The following is a 16,797-nucleotide window of genomic DNA, read 5'->3' on the forward strand; positions in this document are numbered from 1 at the left end:
CCAGTATATTCATCATACTATAAGCCACTAAATAATCGATATTTAGTCTCTATCACGGGTTGAGATGATGAAATAACGTAGCTGGCAGTCAATATATCCAAATATGTCCAAGTCGTATAACATTGAAGTTACACATGAGGCTCACTAGAATGACAGTTCGCGAACTTTCAGTCACACGCCTCAATTAATTTACTTATCCAGACTACTGGATTATCCTTGTAGGCACAATACAAACCAAGTCTTCTCATAATTCGTTGAAAACAATAAATCAGCAATGTCTTGCCGACAAACAGCTCTTTGTGTAGAGTAGAGTCTTATTTCTTCAAGCTCAATGGTGTAAGCAGTAACCCTCCATCGCTCTCAGGCACAACTTTGACAAATATCAAGGTAGACTGCACCTTGCAAACTTGCATTACCAGAGACATCATTCATTTATTGCAATTTGGAAAATTCCATGCCTTTTCGCAGTCTTGCAGCCTTTGAATCAAAAATTCAGCCCGTCGAGCTTCGAGTCGTAGCAGGATATCGTCATATGGATCAAATCACGTGCTACTTCACGTGTTGCGGCAACGATTTTCCCGCTAGCCGAATTCATGACTGCAGTCCGGTAAAGATTCGTGCCAGCGGCCTCAATTGAGCTCAACACAAGTAACGACTCAATCGTCCTCACAGTCACCATGAACTCCCTCCGTGTTGCCCGCGTGGCTCTCCGAGCTCGCCCTTCAGCCATGCGAGTGGCCTTCCAGCGGAGAGGATACGCCGAGGCCGTCCCCGACAAGGTGAGGGATGTTCCGGAGCCTCGAATTCAAGAGGCGTGCAATTAATATATCGCTAACTGAAATTTTATTAGATCAAGCTGAGCTTGGCCCTGCCTCACCAGGTATGAATACTGCGCCCCGAGAATTCGAAGTCTTACTGGAAATGCGAACCGATTGTGCTGGAGTGGAGGATATGCGACGCTCGACAGATGTTCCCGCGATGCTAATTACCGCAATGCTCTGCAGTCCATCTACAAGTCCCAGGATGTCGTCCAGGTCAACATCCCCGCCGAGTCCGGTGATATGGGTGTCCTCGCCAACCACGTCCCTTCCATCGAGCAGCTCAAGCCCGGCTTGGTCGAGGTTGTTGAGGAGAGCGGCGCCGCCAAGCAGTTCTTCGGTGCGTTGATATAACCCCTCCGAATCTGCGACTGTACCACCGATAGCAGGACTGACAATGAAACGACCATATAGTGTCCGGTGGCTTTGCCTCTGTTCAGCCCAACTCCATCCTGAGCATCAACTCCCCCCGAGGCTTACCCCCTGGAGGACTTCAGCGCTGACGCTATCCGTGCTGCTATCGCCGAGGCCCAGAAGGTTGCCAGCGGCAATGGAAGCGAGCAGGATATCGCCGAGGCCAAGATTGAACTGGAGGTGCGTCAAGATACGACATGGCTCTACTCGCGAAACAAACAAGCGCTAACATGCTATCGATAGGTTCTCGAGACCCTTGCCGCCCATGTCAAATAAACGATTGTAGAAATATAAATTCCTGTACAACTTTTCTACCTGTCTTTAGCGCAGAGCCGAAACAATTGATTCCAGTTGCGGTGCTGTTACATATAAAAAGTTGCATCTCTGCTGCTTTTAGCAGAGTCTCGGAAAATATGCGTTGCTGTATGTAGGCGCGGTTCCTAGACATAATGAACTGAAATCATACCCCTCCTTCCTCCATATCTCTGTAGGACCAATCATCCTTTCCGTTTTGGCTTGATGGCAAGGCAACTTCTCCCTTGCTTGTTTTGAACGCTTCTTCTTTTGAGAATTGTTTCTGGTGTTTTCTTCCTAACAATACCAGTTCATTATATTTTCTTAGCTCAAGTGACATTACTTGTTGAACCAGTATCATGGCTTACAACTTCGTGAATGATCCCATGACTCCTTCCAAGGATCCAATATCGTTGGATGGAGCACCGCCGGATAATCTTGTGCCCTCGGGATATGTCGAGTCTCGTATACGGCAACTCAACATCATGTCAAGCAAAGTTCGACCCAAGGTTCAGAATTCGCTACATGTCGCAAATGTGCGCGAAGGCGAAGAAGTTTGCAGCCCGGCTTGCCAGGGCACACGGCTTGAAGTCACCGCTTCACCCCCTGTTGGACATTCGTATCCGGGCTTGAGAATTAATGACAATCACAGCGATGACATTGGAGTTGCTTGGGAAGCGTCATCGATAAGCGCTCACATGTACAATGTCAAGCCAAGTTTGAGGGCATCAAGATCGACCAATTCTATAGGTTTACGGAGCCCAACTCGGGGCCCTAGCAGATTCCGGGGCTCACACAGGTCGAATAAGTCTGCTTCCAACCGAGTTGACAGTTCGAATTTGGATTAGAAGTCTTCTGGACGTTTCCAGGCCAACTCGCGAGCATCACTTTCGACTATTCAGACTGCACAGCCGGCTCTAGGTAACTCCACAGAAGAACAAGAAGACGCGCTGGATATGTTTGACACATTTGGGGTCTCACGGCCTGAAGGCTGGTTGCCAGATGAACGGGAACAACAACAGATTTCGCGAATGAAGACTGTCCAAGTATGTCATTCTTGTGGTAGCTTCTTGCATTCACGGTCACGGTGCGCAAGATGCGGACATGAATTTTGTTTCAAGTGTAAAACCGAGCTGGTGAGTGCCTTGACTACGAACACTTCAGCAGATCGCATATATACGCAAGAGCAATGGAAATCGGAACTAGGGGGTTGGCGCCAAGGGGTAACTCACAGCCAAAGCCTTGGGAATTTAGCTGAGTCGAGCAGGGAAGGCAGAAGTAGGCGACACACAGGCTCAATTCGCAAAATCAAGGCTAATTTTGTCATGTAGGGAGCCATCGACTGGCTCAATCAAAGAGCCGCAACCGAATCACTGGCGAATTCAAAGAAGGTCAAGCGGAACGCAGTCAGATAGAAAGACAAGCACGCCAGCAATTTCGACATGAACGCCGACAGCGCCTAGAGAAATCCTATAGCGACTCGAATAATCCTGAACAACCCTCTGGCTGCCCAACTTGCCATACAAGTAGCGATCCTGCGAGACATAGCATCTGCTGCCTTGCTCGCCAATCTTCATCGAGGCGGCATATGGATGATCGACCTAATATGGGAAAAGATGAGGCGATGTACGAGAGTAGCTCGAATAATTCCTTCAAGTCCATTTACAGGCAAAACGAAGCTGAAATGGATGTTATTCCGGCCACTTCACTCTCATCTGATTATAAGACCGCGGACCCTTGCTTGTCTCAGCAACCGGAGTATCAAGTTTGGTCTAGCGGAAGAGCAGGTGAGTATGGGCCAAACATTGATATAAAGACATTTGAGATGGACGAGACTAATTAATGCGGATATATATAAGACGGAGCTGCATCGTCCTCACAAAGATTGTATACCCATGATCTGCGGGCTGACAATACCTCACGAACTTCGCCTCGCCAAAGAGCTCACGATCTTGCCGACGATGTCACTATAAATGCTCAAAGAGCTCTTTATAACCCACACAGCATTGATGAAGATATTTTTTGGACTAGTGCTCAAGGTCCACGCACTGTTCAGCATGCTGTGATGTCTAGGAACGGTGGGAAAAGTGCTTCAAAGTTTAGCTTAGAAGGAGCTGAGCCTGAGAATCTGGATTCAGAAAATGTAGGGGGGTTCACCACCAGGCAAGGCTGCCACGGCTTCACAGCGTACACCACTATCTCGAGAGAATAGCAGTACATCAGGGCGCCAGCATGAGTCCAAGTATGAGCCGATAGAGAACGTTGAAGCAACCCAGTTGCTGCAAAAACATACAAACTCGCCAACCAGAAAAGCCATTGGCGTAAGCCCAAAAACGCCAGGAAGAGAAGTTGGAGCGACGGTTGAACCTGAAGGTTCGCTCAGGAGGGTCGTCGTCGTCAATTCAAAGAGCCCCAAACCAAACATCGAATCTTCTGACATCTCAACCTGGAAACAACAATTGAGAAAAGTTGGTGACTCGAGGAGCAACTCTCCAAAGAAGCCATTCTCACCATTAGCTGCCGGGCCTCAATTACACTCTTCCCAGTCTCCAACTGGATTTCTTCAAATTGAAGAAACAGTCGCCAGGTCAACAAGACAATATGAGGCAGAAACCAAAGAGCAAACATCTAGGGCACAGAAGCAGAGGGAATCTATAAACGATGGCATGGAGAGCATTCTGACAGAAAATGATAATACAGAGCCAAATATCACCCTTGCAGCCCCCGATGATGATTCCGAAATGCCTTCTAGTCACCACATCTGTGAGTGGCGCTCACGGTATCTGGGGCTAAGTGCTGCGTTTGATAAGCTGCAAAGTGAGCTAGATATCGCGCTACAACAACAAGCAACTGCAGATACTGTTGGACAAGAACCGGTGACGGCTTCACATCAAAACCGATACAATGATTACGACATCGAGGGTTTGACTATCATCGTACACAGAAGAAGCAAGGAGGATTTGGTCCTCAATACAGATTTGAGAGAGGAGGAATTCAGCGATATTGGAGAGTAGCTGGCGAAGCTTCTTCACTGGCTGGAAAGGTAAACAGTGGGGTCTATGTCATGTCTAAGGTGCCTTATATGAAAGTATTCGTTACCTGTATCACGATGAATCGCTTTGAACGATTATTTGGTAGTCCAATGTCTGAATTATAGGCAGTCGATAAGTCAGAAAATAATCAATATCAACAATCCTTGACGAAAGAAGGCTTTACAGCATAAAAGTGAAGATTACGATACTATTCCAAACCCCATGAGCTACTTTTCGTCGTCCAGAGCAGAAGTAAAATGAGTTGAACATGACGAAGCCAACAGCTCTCTGTCACTCTCCCGCTGTCTCACGCCAAGCGGCAGGTATTGCCACTATTGACATTGATACGCGACTAGACCGACGCTGCCTAACGTGCTAGACGGCCTACGTAGTGTCATTCGCTACACTAGATATTGGATATCACTCTTTTCAGGGGCAGGGTCCTACAAAACACAAGACTCTCACGTCTATTGGACAAGCTAAAAGGGGGGCGTGTATCTACGTCTGAGTCAACGCGAGTGTAACGACGGTACGGCAAAGGAAGCAACAAGGACTGGGCTTTGTTTGAGAAACTCGTTGTTTGACTGGACGACTATACGCAAGAGCAGATAAACCTGGAGTCTCATTGTCGATCTTGGGGAGAGTGAGTACCCAGGTAGGTAGTTTTGGTTCCCACCTGATTCTCACGTCCTGTCATTTCCTCATCCGACCTCACCGCACTGATCATATGCCTACCTACCTACATACCTACTTCTGCTACTGGCCAACTAATGACTGTGCTAACAAGGCAGGGAAAAAAGATTTGTTGTCATATGCATGTTTGCGTGGTCTAGTCTACCTATTCGTCCAATGTTCGAATCACATGCCTCTTTTTCTTTTCTCTTTTTTTTTTTCTTTCTTGTTATTAGTATTACCCCATTGTTCGCTGTCACAGCATATGTAGGTAGGTATCTTTGATAAGACAAGTGAAGCATGCATGAATGAATGGAAAAAAAAAAGATACACACCCCCCCGTGTTTTTCACTCCATCAAAACGGAAAAAAAACCACCCCCAATGGACAACAAACTTTTGCAAAGTACTTTTTCTAACCCAGCCCCCCTTTTTTTTTTTTTTTTTCTTTCTTCTTGATACTCCCCCCCCCTTGTCGTCCTCCCGTGCGAGTGTGTGTGTGTGTTGTACAGTAGGTGCTGTTTAGTTTGAAAAGGTGTATATCTAGATGGCGGCAGCATGAAGATGATCCTCCATGGGGTCTTTCTTTTTTTGTCCTGTCCCTTCCTCTGCCGCGTTTACTAAAATGCACTTGGTACCAAATATGGGTTGATTCGACTTCGTTGGCAGCCCAGGGGGGGGAGAGACCTCCTCCCCCCCCCTCAAAATCCCTTTTTTTCCCCATCTTCCCCCCCCTTCATATCCTCGTGATGGATGGACCGGGTCCCTTTGGCTCCAAAGTCTCGTGGCAATCCGAATAAGCGCCAAAAGGGAAACCGTGCTAATGCCAAAATGCCAGAATGCCAAATACTATACTAGTTTTTGCTGCTGCTGCTGCTGCTATTCCCAGCGTGGCTTTGCGTCAGAAGCGGGCATCTCTGCAGTAGACAGACGTACCATACATATCTACATGCCAACTACCTACTTACTATCCGTACGTATGATGTAGGTATACATACAGACCATAGAATAGGCATCATGTACTGCATACTAGGTGCTACGTGCTCATACCATGAACAAAGAATGCCAACATGTCAATGGGGGGTTACGCAACTGCAACGAATCCACACGCATGAAGATTTTACTATGCAAACTTGTTGATGCTGCAAAAAAAGTCCTCAGTCTGCTGGCCAAGCCCGCTCTCATCTTTGATGACGCCGCGCTTAGTTTTTTTTTTTTCCCCTACACACCCGCTGGCAATGCTACTCTAAACTTGATACACGTGGGAATGGCCTTATTCTGCTGCTGTCCTATCCTTTTGAGGGCAGCTGGGGCTTCGGCAAGGCCGCGGTTAGCTAACCCGAGGGTCAGAAAAAAAAAACACACACATGTGCCTACATAGAATGAGGATGCTACTACAGTATTACTATCTACTACGGGGCTGTGCGTGAGAGAAGAATGGCTATACTTTGCGTTATATCGGTGTAGATTGGACCAAACAAAAGGCCGTAGCAGACGAAGTAAAAGGAGCGGTCTACAAAAACACGAAAGAGAAGAAGAGAAAGGAAAAGGAAAACAAGGTCTTGGCGGCATATCTTTGGTCAAAAGTATGCTTTGTGTAGAGCTACAACGCAATAGTAAACCAAGAAAGAAAAAAAAAAAAAAAAAAAAAAAAAGAGAGAGAGAGAGCGTTGCTATTCTTAGATGCCTGTGCTCTTCTCACCTATACAACGGCTGCTAGGGGTGAAAGACGGAGCAGCGGGGGAGAGAGAAACCAAAAGTGGGAAATGTCGAAACAGCACGGCCGCAACAATGATTCCAGTGCAGGCATCAATCGGATCTGCGAGGACGTCTTCATGAGGCCATCGTGAATTTGAGCCTCCCCTCCCCCCAATCCACCCTCGCAGCCTCTTCTTTCGTTTTTTTTTTTTTTTTTCACCGACACGTTCAAAAAGAGACGAGGACGATGGGGCAAGTTGGTTAGGGGAGCCCGGTCAGCTCTGCCAACACACCCATGTCAGCCCAACAGCGGGACAGCCCTTTTCAGGTTGCCAGCACGCCGGGTCCATTCGTCTGCCTCGCAGGATCAGCAGGGTTCGGCCATGGGCATCATGGACAGGGTGGGGAGCTGATAGTACTGCAGCACTGTAGTAGAGTAGTAGTATAGTAGTAGGTACCAGGTATGTACAGTAGCAAGTATGTACGAGCATGTAGGATACCTGGTCCGAGTTGAGTTGACAGCTCGAAGACGCAGAAAAAGGAGGGAGGTCTGAGGTGGCAGGCGTTGACAGGATGCAGTTGCTATCAATGGCGCTCTGTGATGTGAGCGGGCATGAGGCCAAGCCCACAATGGAGACGGGCATGCCGCTTCGGCGTGGCAGGCATGGCAGGCATGGCATAGCAGTGGCATGAATGGAACCAGGTGTCGAGGCTGTCCACAGACACTCTGTACTTGTATATACCGGTACTCCCTGCGTTCCTCTAGATCTGGGCTCGCATGCGTCTCGCCGTTGAAGACAAAGCGTGCAGCGCCGATGATGGAGAGCCACGGCCGGCCACTGTGATCAGCACGCCCGGCACCATGTTTGCTGCGCCTGTGGGGTTGCTTGCGCACGAAAAAGCAGAAGGCTGGGGCCTCGATGAGCACGTTGACGGGTGAGTGACGGCGGATGAATGGACGCCAACGAAGCAGTCCAGCGTCCAGCGTAGCAGCGCCGGCAGGTATCTGTGACTTGGCCGGGCAAGGCCCTCTACCTGCATGAAGGCAGACCGCGTGCCTCGTGTGACTGTAGGTATTCCAGCAAAGTAGGTAGTATTCCATCCCTCTGTCACAGGCATCTGGAACGGGGTTTGCTGCGCGACAAAGTACGTACAGCACGCCCTGCGTCTACCTCAGGTCAGCATCTCGTGGCTTTTGCCCAGCACTTTTGATCGTTTTTTTTTTTTTTTTGGTGTAATCGTCCCAATTCAATCAAATCTCCTTGCTCTTGCTCTTCTTGTCCTCCTTCTTCCTTTCTTGAGAATGAATGCATTGCCCATAAAGACAAGAGGACAAACAAGTCAATAGGCGGCCCGCTAATGCTTTCGTGCTGTTGCAAAGCCCAAAGGGGGTTTAGAAGAGGTTGGGAACCCCTGGTCCCGGCTCTACTTTTTTTTCTTTTCGTTGTTCGCTTTCTCGGTTTTGCTGTCTTGACCGGGGGGAGTTGGAAAAAAAATCACCCGGAAGAAAGCGGTGTAGGAAGCGGCAGTAACCCATCCGCAGCGTCTAAAATGTTTTTGTCAATGGTTGCATGCAGTAGTAACCCCAAATAAGGACGGCAGATAACCCAACGAGAGACGGCACTATCGTAGCTCTCAACACCAAGCAATTGGTCCCAGACTGGCCCATGACAAGGTCTCCAGAAGGCTGAGAAGGCTGAAAATCACAGCATCACAGCATCATACACGCTCACCCTCTTTCTCTCCCCCCTCCCCCTCTGCATCACTTACTTGTACCTACTCCATCAATCCATCCATCCACTCCTCTCTTCAAGGCAGAGACAGCACGGCAAGCGACCATCTTGACCGCATCAATGCTAGCCGAGCTTCGTTGTCTCTTCTCCCCCCCCTTGCACCAACGCCCGCTCTCGCGGCCCAGAAATCCCGTCGCAAGTCTTGGCTCTGATATCCAGATCGAGATGCCTGCAGCACGCACTTGCTTTAGTCCATGTATCGTATGCATAACGATAGCGCCGCACGTTTTTGCCTTTGCGTCGCCCCTTGTTCCTTGTTTCTTCTCTCCCTCTGCGTGCCGTTTCGTGCTTGTACCACTAGTAGTTCCTGCAGGCCAAGTGGCCCTGTGTGTGCGTTTGCATTTGCCTGGGAGAGAACTGCAGCCGCATGCTACGCTGGTTGCGCTAGGTGGCCTCAGGGCGCCGACAGACGCCCCGGTCGTGCTCCAACTTGCAGCATAGCGGTGTTTGGGGGCCGTTTATCAGCTATGCCTGTGCTTTCTGGCACAAGTACTAGTCGCTCGTCCTTGTAGACTGACTGCAGGCCTTGGAGCTTTCGTGGTTTCGAGAATACGCTTCCCCTGTCTCCCTCCTGGCCATGGGCGATGAGGCTAGAGCCGCCCAATTCGTCTCCACTTTGTTCTTTTGTTCTTCTCATGACTCTCCAGCGACAGCCTCTCCATAATGGCGGCTCATCTAGTGGGCTGCTAGTACTTGTTACCAGAGCTCCGTCGCAGCTGGGCAGATGCCCTGGTCCATAGCGACGTGACCGAACCGCCCCGAGCGTGCGGGGCCGGAAATCCGGAGACCGGGGCCGGGGGTCGTAGCAGGCGGTGAGGCGGAACCAGGGGGTTCGAATGGGGGCCGCTTCAAGTCGGGTCTGCAAGTTGGGCTGGCGATGAAGCCAAGGCTTGAACAACGGATAGCAGCGGTGAGCAATGGCTCTCTTACTGTACTCTCCATCTCCCTCCTCCTTCAAAGACTGTTTCCTAGCAAGAGCATCGTATGATGGCTAGGGATGAGCCAGGCCTTGCATTGACCAGGAACCTGCCAGCTTCCTATACCGCTGACCGGTTCTTGAGCTTTGACGTTTGGAGGGATTCTACTCACACACTCCTAGGATACAAGTAAGTCTATCCATGTCAAGCTCAAGCCACCAGATCGATCCGCAGCGAAGAGATGGAGGATTTTGTGGGCTTGATGTGCCATTAGCATGTAGACTAGTAGTTTGTCATATTATCATATCAGCAAATCTCTATTGTTATCACCCTCCATGACGCAGAGAGAGCAGAGGTGATTCATTGAAAGCGAATGCTTCGAAGCTGCGGCCAGTCATATGACCATGTCAGGCGTATAGCATCCTTGGTGAATCTGTTTCTCAATTGACCCCTTCTTTCGTCAATTGTGGGTGGGCGGCACATCTATTGACATCACATCACAGAGTGCCTACCTGTCCGTATATGGTGTTTGCATCTTGGGTTTCCTTTGCAGGCGGTCTGTCTCAGGCCTGCATACTTGGCGTCCAGTAGGCGGGCCCAACTCCCACTCGAGAGTACTTGTATTAGCTTCCTCTTGTTTGTTTGCTTGCTTCCATGGAGCAAACAGGGCGCATGAAAATCTCGTAGTATTCATAGTTGAAAATAAGGCATGTCTGAAGTAGTATTTTCGAAAAAGATTTGTTCGACTCTGGGCCGTTTAGACCAAGTTGAACAGCTCCATTCGCGCAAAAGGGGTCTATGTAGTAGGTATCAGGCGTCTGTATTCTCCGCTTGCCAGGCTCCTCTCGCTCGTAACCAACGCGATGTCGGCGTTAAAGCTGCAGTTGTTAGGGCAAATGCTTGCTGCTGCTGGTGTCCTTTGGCTATAACCTGAACTTGAAAAGATCCAATCCAGTGGTCCCCACATCAACCTTAAAGATACTACCGCCATACTTCTTACTTGGATCATCGCCCTCGTCGTCCGCTGCTGAAGTGATGACTAGCTCTGTACCCACAAACTGCACACAGGAGATATGCCTCGTCGGCAAAGTCACGCTTCCAATAACCTTACCTTCGGGGTTAATCTTGAGCACCGTGCTCTCTCCCCAAATGGCATGCCACACGTTGCCATCCACGTCAACGCGGAAGCCATCAGGCTCTCCTGGCCCTTCATGCTTGTACCACAGGCGTTTGTTGCTGACAGCTCCAGTCTCGAGAGAGTAGTCAAATGCAAACACCTCTCGAGATGTGGAGTGCGTAAAGTACATGGTTTTGTTATCTGGTGACCATCCAATCCCATTGGGAATCCTCAAGCCCGTCAGCACATCCTCTTTAGACTTGGACGAGTCAAAGCGCGCAAGAAATCCTATCAAAGACCATTGACGTCAGCATGGAATAGCTAACCACAAGAGTGTGAGCATAAAATAGACCAGTCAAAGGCCGCCATACCTTCGGGCTGGGGCTCTCCATGCTCAAAATCAGTCATGGTTCCTAGCCACAGCTTTCCATGGGGGTCTACCGCTCCATCGTTGGATCGTATACGCCCGTTGTTCTCTTCATTAAATTGCACAAGCATTGCGTACGTCCCAGCTTGGCGGTCCAGCACAGCGACTCCATGTTTGACACCGATCAGGATACGGTCCTGAGGGTCCACTCCCTCAATGTCGGCTGTAACGGTTGGGCGCGTATCCAGCTGAATGACTTTCAGAGAGGAACCATCCCCGTTATCAGCGGCGGATACAGTAAGTATCTGACTCTTTTTTATGTCAACAAGGCGCACTGAGTTCGTCTCCTTCTCGTAAAACGGCCCCTCCCCAAGTGCGCATTTTAGTTCAAGCCAAGGCTTGTCCACTTTCCATTGCTGTAAGTCGGGGGCTGCCATTGTTCCGTCACGCGGCCAGAAGACGTTGGAGCTTTGATGTTTTCCAGGATATAGTTGGAAAAGTTGTATCCAGATATGATTGAAGATGTTATATCTGTTTGCTCGAGCGATTCCGGAGTATCTCTGAGGAGCAAATGGCGGGGTAGGAGTTAATGTGGAGTTTTACGGAGTAATTCCCGGTAGGATAGAATGGCCCCCCATACAACGAGCAATATTGGCCAAGCTACCCGGTGATGTCGGGATAATCAAGGCTGTCAGTTGAAGCAGAGCTAATTCGCCATTTATAAAAAATGACATGCTGCAGTAGCTATACTTGAGACTACCCTGATTGCTTTTGTCTGATTGTTGTGCCCTTCCTCTGCAGAGGGAGAGTCTGGTGAGCTGAGCCATCTCAACATCACTCATTTTGGGTCAGTACATTCCATGATGAAGGGCACCATGATGAAACGATCCGAGTTATTCACCAAACATGTAGGCACAAAAACAACTCCCCTTTGATAGGTTTCTTCCGCCCTTTGTAGCATATTCACATGCTAGGGTTACTGTTGTGTCATCACACCAAGCAGCGTACACCACCGCAAGCATAAACATGCGCAAGCTGCCAAGAGAGATTTACCCGACATGACGAATCACGTCGCCAGCGGCTACCGTCAGTCAAGTTTCACGTGGCCGCTGGCCGATGCGGATAAGCGCTGGCGATTATGATGGCTCAAATTGCATCTCGTTAAAACAGCTTACTCCGAACCTGTCACGGTTGTAGGTGGTACCCAGAACCAACCGGGCTCGGAACTCGTAAACCGCTAGATGCTTGCATGTAGTACCCGGGCTGGGACCTTGGCCCCTGCTATGCCACATCCCGTGCAGGTAGGTATTCTGCCAACAGCAATTGCATCCGATGTGGGAGTGATGGATGATCCATGTAGGTGATGGGCATACTAGGTAGTATGCGTGCTGGTATGGAAAGAGCAATGTCGCACCAGAGAAGCAGCCCGTGATGCTAGGAACGGTGAGAATAGTGATATGTCCCAGAGCCGACTTGTGCGCCCCGCCTGCGTCGATTGATCCTTTTGGTCCGATGAAATACGCTTCGCTTCAACCACGGGCAGCCATTGAAGCCCGAAACTAGCATCATTCATGTTTCCTCCCGCCCATGAACCTGCATCTGAGCGAGAGGAATACGCAGCTCGAAGTCGGGCATCGGCTTCTTCTGGCCTGCTGTTGACCACCCAGTGATGCCGACGACAACAAGCCCACCGCTAATAGTCGGCTGCCACGTCTGGCATGTTGTGGGGCTGAGATGTGCAGCCAACAATCACCACCACCCTCTTCGGCTTGTCAACACCCACACTTGTACCTCTCGTATTGTTGTCAAGTTTAAGCGACCATTCGCTCCACTAGGGATTCTGTGATTCGGGTTGGCCGTTTCGCAACATGTTCCAGCGCATTCAATAGGACACCGTTGGGGTAGCGCCAGCACCAGGGCAGGCGAGGCTCGCCATCTCCCCTAGCCCCTCACTCTGTCGGCCGATGCTATCGGACAACAGCCGGGCTCCCTTCCATCCTGTACATTCAAGTACTGTACTGTAGCTCTCGTGGAAGCACCACGTAGGACTGACAGGCCCACCGCAGAATGCTGCATGAACCGGGTAGGCGGATGGAGTCAGTAGTCCACGGTAGTTTGCAGGGACCGGTTGCTGGACTTAGTCTCCATGCAATGCATGCCATAGATACATACGGACGGAGACCTCGTCGCGTCATCTGGGAGACCCCTTGCTCTGGCCTGCTCCATCATCCCCATCTGATGTGTCCACCCGCCTGTACACAAAGTACTGGGAGCGTTCTCACATGTACTCTGTACCCATAGTTGTAAAGTTTGCTGGTTAATTCATCTTCTCTCCCATACCATGAGCATGGGTGGCATGGACCGTGAAAGATCTGGCTTCTCTCCCAAGGCATGTTCCGCGGGATGGGAGCCGCTCTAGTATCGCGGTGTACAAGTAGCACGTAATTTCTCAGCCCCAACTAGGCGCAAAAAGCAGCCCGCAAGATATAGCGCGTCCAGATTAAGAAAAAAGGAAGAAGAAAAAGAAAAGAAGAAGAAGAAAATTTGATGGATATTTTTGTGGCGCTGCACTACCCTGATTGCTGGCCACCGCCCCTTTGTGACAAAGCTTGCTTACACTGAGCCAGCCCATGAGCGCAAGGCTCTGTGCCTTTCAGGAGATGCTGTACCGTTGTTGTAAAATCACCAAAGAGTCGCAGCCTGGCTGAGCTAAAACTAGGGACGGGCCGCCGAAGTAAAGAACTTTATGGGTTGAGTTGGCGTCATAGTTTCTGCTCTCGCTGTAGCTGCGGTTCGTTAAGTTCCTGTCGATGGTTGGTGCCTGCGCTAGAAAGCAAGACAGCTTGCATGTGCATCGTACCATTCATCCCAGCCGTGAATCATCCAAGAGCTTGTGATCAATCTCAAAACTTGCATACCCTATACGGCGTACAGTATGCGCCATTCGTTTTGAACATCTACTACAAGTAGAACACCTACAGTACTAGGTTGACAAGAAGTACAGCGCCACGCCGGGGTTGGGCACCAGTAAGTCAGTCTCTGACCCCAAGGTCAAATTGGGCTGCTTGCCTTGTGACGACCACCTGACCGCTAGTGATCCAGAATCGCCAGCTGAAAAAGGACCTTGTAATAGACTAAGAGCATTCCGCACATGCCTTGTCCTTGCTAGTGTAGTGCTAACGATAGTACAGAGCAGCGGCATTGGGTTGTTAGGGGGAGCTCAGACGATGCCCGATCACCGTCACCCCCCCTTACGGAAGAAGGGCTCCAGAAATCAGCCACTCATATCGGCGCTTCGTCATGATGTTATCCCTTCGTGACGGGTGACGATGCAAGCCATCGATTCGCAAGACTGTGAAAGAAGCTCCGCTTCTCTTATATCCTAGTCGACCTCATTTCTCGTCTCATTTCGTCTTTAAATTGACCAGGCGGCTAGCAATGCTAGCGTTATAATACAAGTAGAGCGTACAGCGCCTCGCCGTGTTCTTCAGCTCTGCTCTGCGAATCCCTGAAACTATACACATCGATATATAGTAATTGCAGGTAACAGTACTAGTTGAAGTAGGTACTAGCTCTTGTATTCTGTAAAACAGCGTGTGAGCAATGGTAAGATTGCTTCAATGAAAATGGCCAGTATGCGAAGTACTATGTACAGAAAGTGGCATTGCCTACTCCACATACCAGAAGCCCAGATTGGCCAGAAATGAAAAGCTCTTTGAGCGCGATAATGGCCAAATTTGGTCTTCATTGGTACTCCAGTTTCTGAATGCGGGTCTTCGTGTGAATCTCGCCGCTGATAAGTATTTTTGCGGTGGTAGTAGGTATAAGATGTAAGTCGACATCCACAGCGTCTCCCTGCCCGTCGCCACAGCGTAATGGGACAAGTGCGATTGTAGGCAAATACTACCGCCGTTGAATGCAATCAGCGCCCAATGCATCCTGATGCATCCCCCCCCCTCCCCCCGGAAGTTTTTCTCAGCAGTTCCGCATCGGACTGGCGAGTAGGTAAAGGCATCCCGCTGCAAATACCACAGAGCCGGGTCAGGTGTAAGACAGCGTCAACGCGCATGTGTGCAAGTGCATGTGGCGAGGGACGGCCGCATAATAGGCCTCGAGGGGAACGTATCTCGGCAGGACAAGTTGGGATTTGAGCCCTTGGCCCCCGCGTCGAGAGACCATGGCAGGGCCCGGGAGTCAGGGACGGGCGTGGAAGCTAGTCGAGGCCGTGCATGTGCGATGCGTGATGGACACTACTAGCCGCCCTGGCGTTCTGGTTGGAGCCAATAACATGTTAAGCACCCGCAGAGACGGGGTCCTGCTCTATCCAGTAAGCAAACTTGGCGATGCTTCCCTAGAAAGTAGCGTGTGAGCATGGCACATTACTGCGTATATCACGGCCAACGCATACACACATACTGCTAGTAATGGTACGTACCTACTCCATATCGGCTTAAGCATACCTAGGTAGCCTGGAGGGGAGTGCCGTTGCTGGTGTGAAATCAAATGACGGCATGAAGTGCTTTAAAATTAAGAGAGAGTGATAGAATTTGCGATTGTACACATCGTACTCCGTGCACAATACTTCTTCTCATCTCACTGCTCTTAGCTGCGTTGTGCGCCTTTGTAGTTTCGTCCTTGTTTTCCTGTCCTTGTATTTCGTATGTTATTGCTACAACAGACCGATCGTCGCACTCTATTTAGTCAAAGGCCAAAAACCAGGGCAACCCGGAGTTGCCTGTACGAGATAGCGTGAGAGATTTTGAGGTGCATTAGCATGAACATACCTATTGCTCGGAGCGGCGGCGGTTTTACTCCGGATCAACAAAAGACAGAGTACCGACACAAACTAGTAATAAGTACTCCGTAAGCAAGATGAGAAAAGGAAACAAACGATAGATTTGAGCTTTATGACGTATCGCCTTCGAGTGAGCGTCAATTGGCAAGAGTGGTACAGGGACTCCAAGTACTAACAAGGATATAGAAATGCCTGGCATCAGGGCGGGGCATTCTAGTCTGTGCAAGTGAGATCATCCCATTCAATCGTAAAGCCTTATTGCCGATTAAATTGGTGGTTGGGGTGGTTGGCCACCTACAACTAAGTGATGACCCTTCAGTTGAGCGGTGATGACGAGCGAGACCGGCGTACTTTGCGCAAGCAGGCAAATCCTTCGAGACTTAACCAGGACTCCTTCGTATGCATGTTCCAAGCCAGCCGCCACCGATTTCGATTGAGAGACATGCATTAAGTACTCCGTACCATCGGCTGCTTGGTAGCAGCAGGCTGGGGCCGAAAGTGAGAAAGTTGCATTAGAAAATGGAGTGTCTGAGACATGGCAGAGGCTTCCTTTGTCTGGCTTCGCCAAGTGAGTTGCAGAAGTACCGATACCAGTATAAGTGCCTGCGACGTGGCCAATGCGAGATTACATGAAAAGGGAAAGGGTTCGAACGGTATCTTATTTCCTTTGGAACGTAAGAGACAGCCTGCACTGGGTGTTGTTGTCATGAGGCACGGACTAGACGTATGCAGATGCTAATTGACAGGGTAGGGGTTCAACGCTACACCGCCGTGCATGCTGAGCAAAAGAGACAAGTACCGTTCCGTTGACACGTCGATAGCACCACCTTTGAATTTGCTTGGCTGTAGGGCTTGTTATCAGGGCTCTTTAGGATTGATATT

General features: G+C 49.8%; 5 protein-coding genes across 5 annotated transcripts; 3 read left to right on the forward strand and 2 right to left on the reverse strand.

Moving 5' to 3' along the window:
• The first annotated feature begins 623 nt into the window (after positions 1–623).
• On the forward strand, positions 624–1,710 carry TrAtP1_004862 (uncharacterized protein). Its single transcript, XM_014084261.2, has 5 exons — positions 624–779; positions 851–880; positions 1,005–1,158; positions 1,233–1,412; positions 1,476–1,710. Exons 1-4 carry the CDS (start codon positions 678–680, stop codon positions 1,319–1,321), a joined length of 375 nt encoding a protein of 124 aa, XP_013939736.2. The 5' UTR covers positions 624–677; the 3' UTR covers positions 1,322–1,412; positions 1,476–1,710.
• A 175-nt stretch (positions 1,711–1,885) lies between these two features.
• On the forward strand, positions 1,886–2,374 carry TrAtP1_004863 (uncharacterized protein; the record flags this gene model as incomplete). The annotated part of the gene is made up of 1 exon (XM_066112481.1): positions 1,886–2,374. The coding sequence occupies one exon, from the start codon at positions 1,886–1,888 to the stop codon at positions 2,372–2,374; it is 489 nt and encodes a 162-aa protein (XP_065968566.1).
• A 1,336-nt stretch (positions 2,375–3,710) lies between these two features.
• TrAtP1_004864 (uncharacterized protein) lies at positions 3,711–4,540 on the forward strand (the record flags this gene model as incomplete). Its single annotated transcript, XM_014084262.2, has 1 exon — positions 3,711–4,540. The coding sequence occupies exon 1, from the start codon at positions 4,193–4,195 to the stop codon at positions 4,538–4,540; it is 348 nt and encodes a 115-aa protein (XP_013939737.2). The 5' UTR covers positions 3,711–4,192.
• Positions 4,541–6,449: 1,909 nt separating this feature from the next.
• Positions 6,450–7,276, reverse strand: TrAtP1_004865 (uncharacterized protein; the record flags this gene model as incomplete). Its single annotated transcript, XM_066112482.1, has 2 exons — positions 6,450–6,562; positions 7,216–7,276. The coding sequence occupies 2 exons, from the start codon at positions 7,274–7,276 to the stop codon at positions 6,450–6,452; spliced, it is 174 nt and encodes a 57-aa protein (XP_065968567.1).
• Positions 7,277–10,150: 2,874 nt separating this feature from the next.
• On the reverse strand, positions 10,151–11,849 carry TrAtP1_004866 (uncharacterized protein). Its single transcript, XM_014084264.2, has 2 exons — positions 11,125–11,849; positions 10,151–11,041 (listed from the first exon to the last, which is right to left on the reverse strand). The coding sequence occupies exons 1-2, from the start codon at positions 11,555–11,557 to the stop codon at positions 10,560–10,562; spliced, it is 915 nt and encodes a 304-aa protein (XP_013939739.2). The 5' UTR covers positions 11,558–11,849; the 3' UTR covers positions 10,151–10,559.
• Positions 11,850–16,797: the final 4,948 nt, after the last annotated feature.

The sequence above is a fragment of the Trichoderma atroviride genome, chromosome 2, assembly GCF_020647795.1.
Source record: "Trichoderma atroviride chromosome 2, complete sequence".
NCBI classification, from domain to species: Eukaryota; Fungi; Ascomycota; class Sordariomycetes; order Hypocreales; family Hypocreaceae; genus Trichoderma; species Trichoderma atroviride.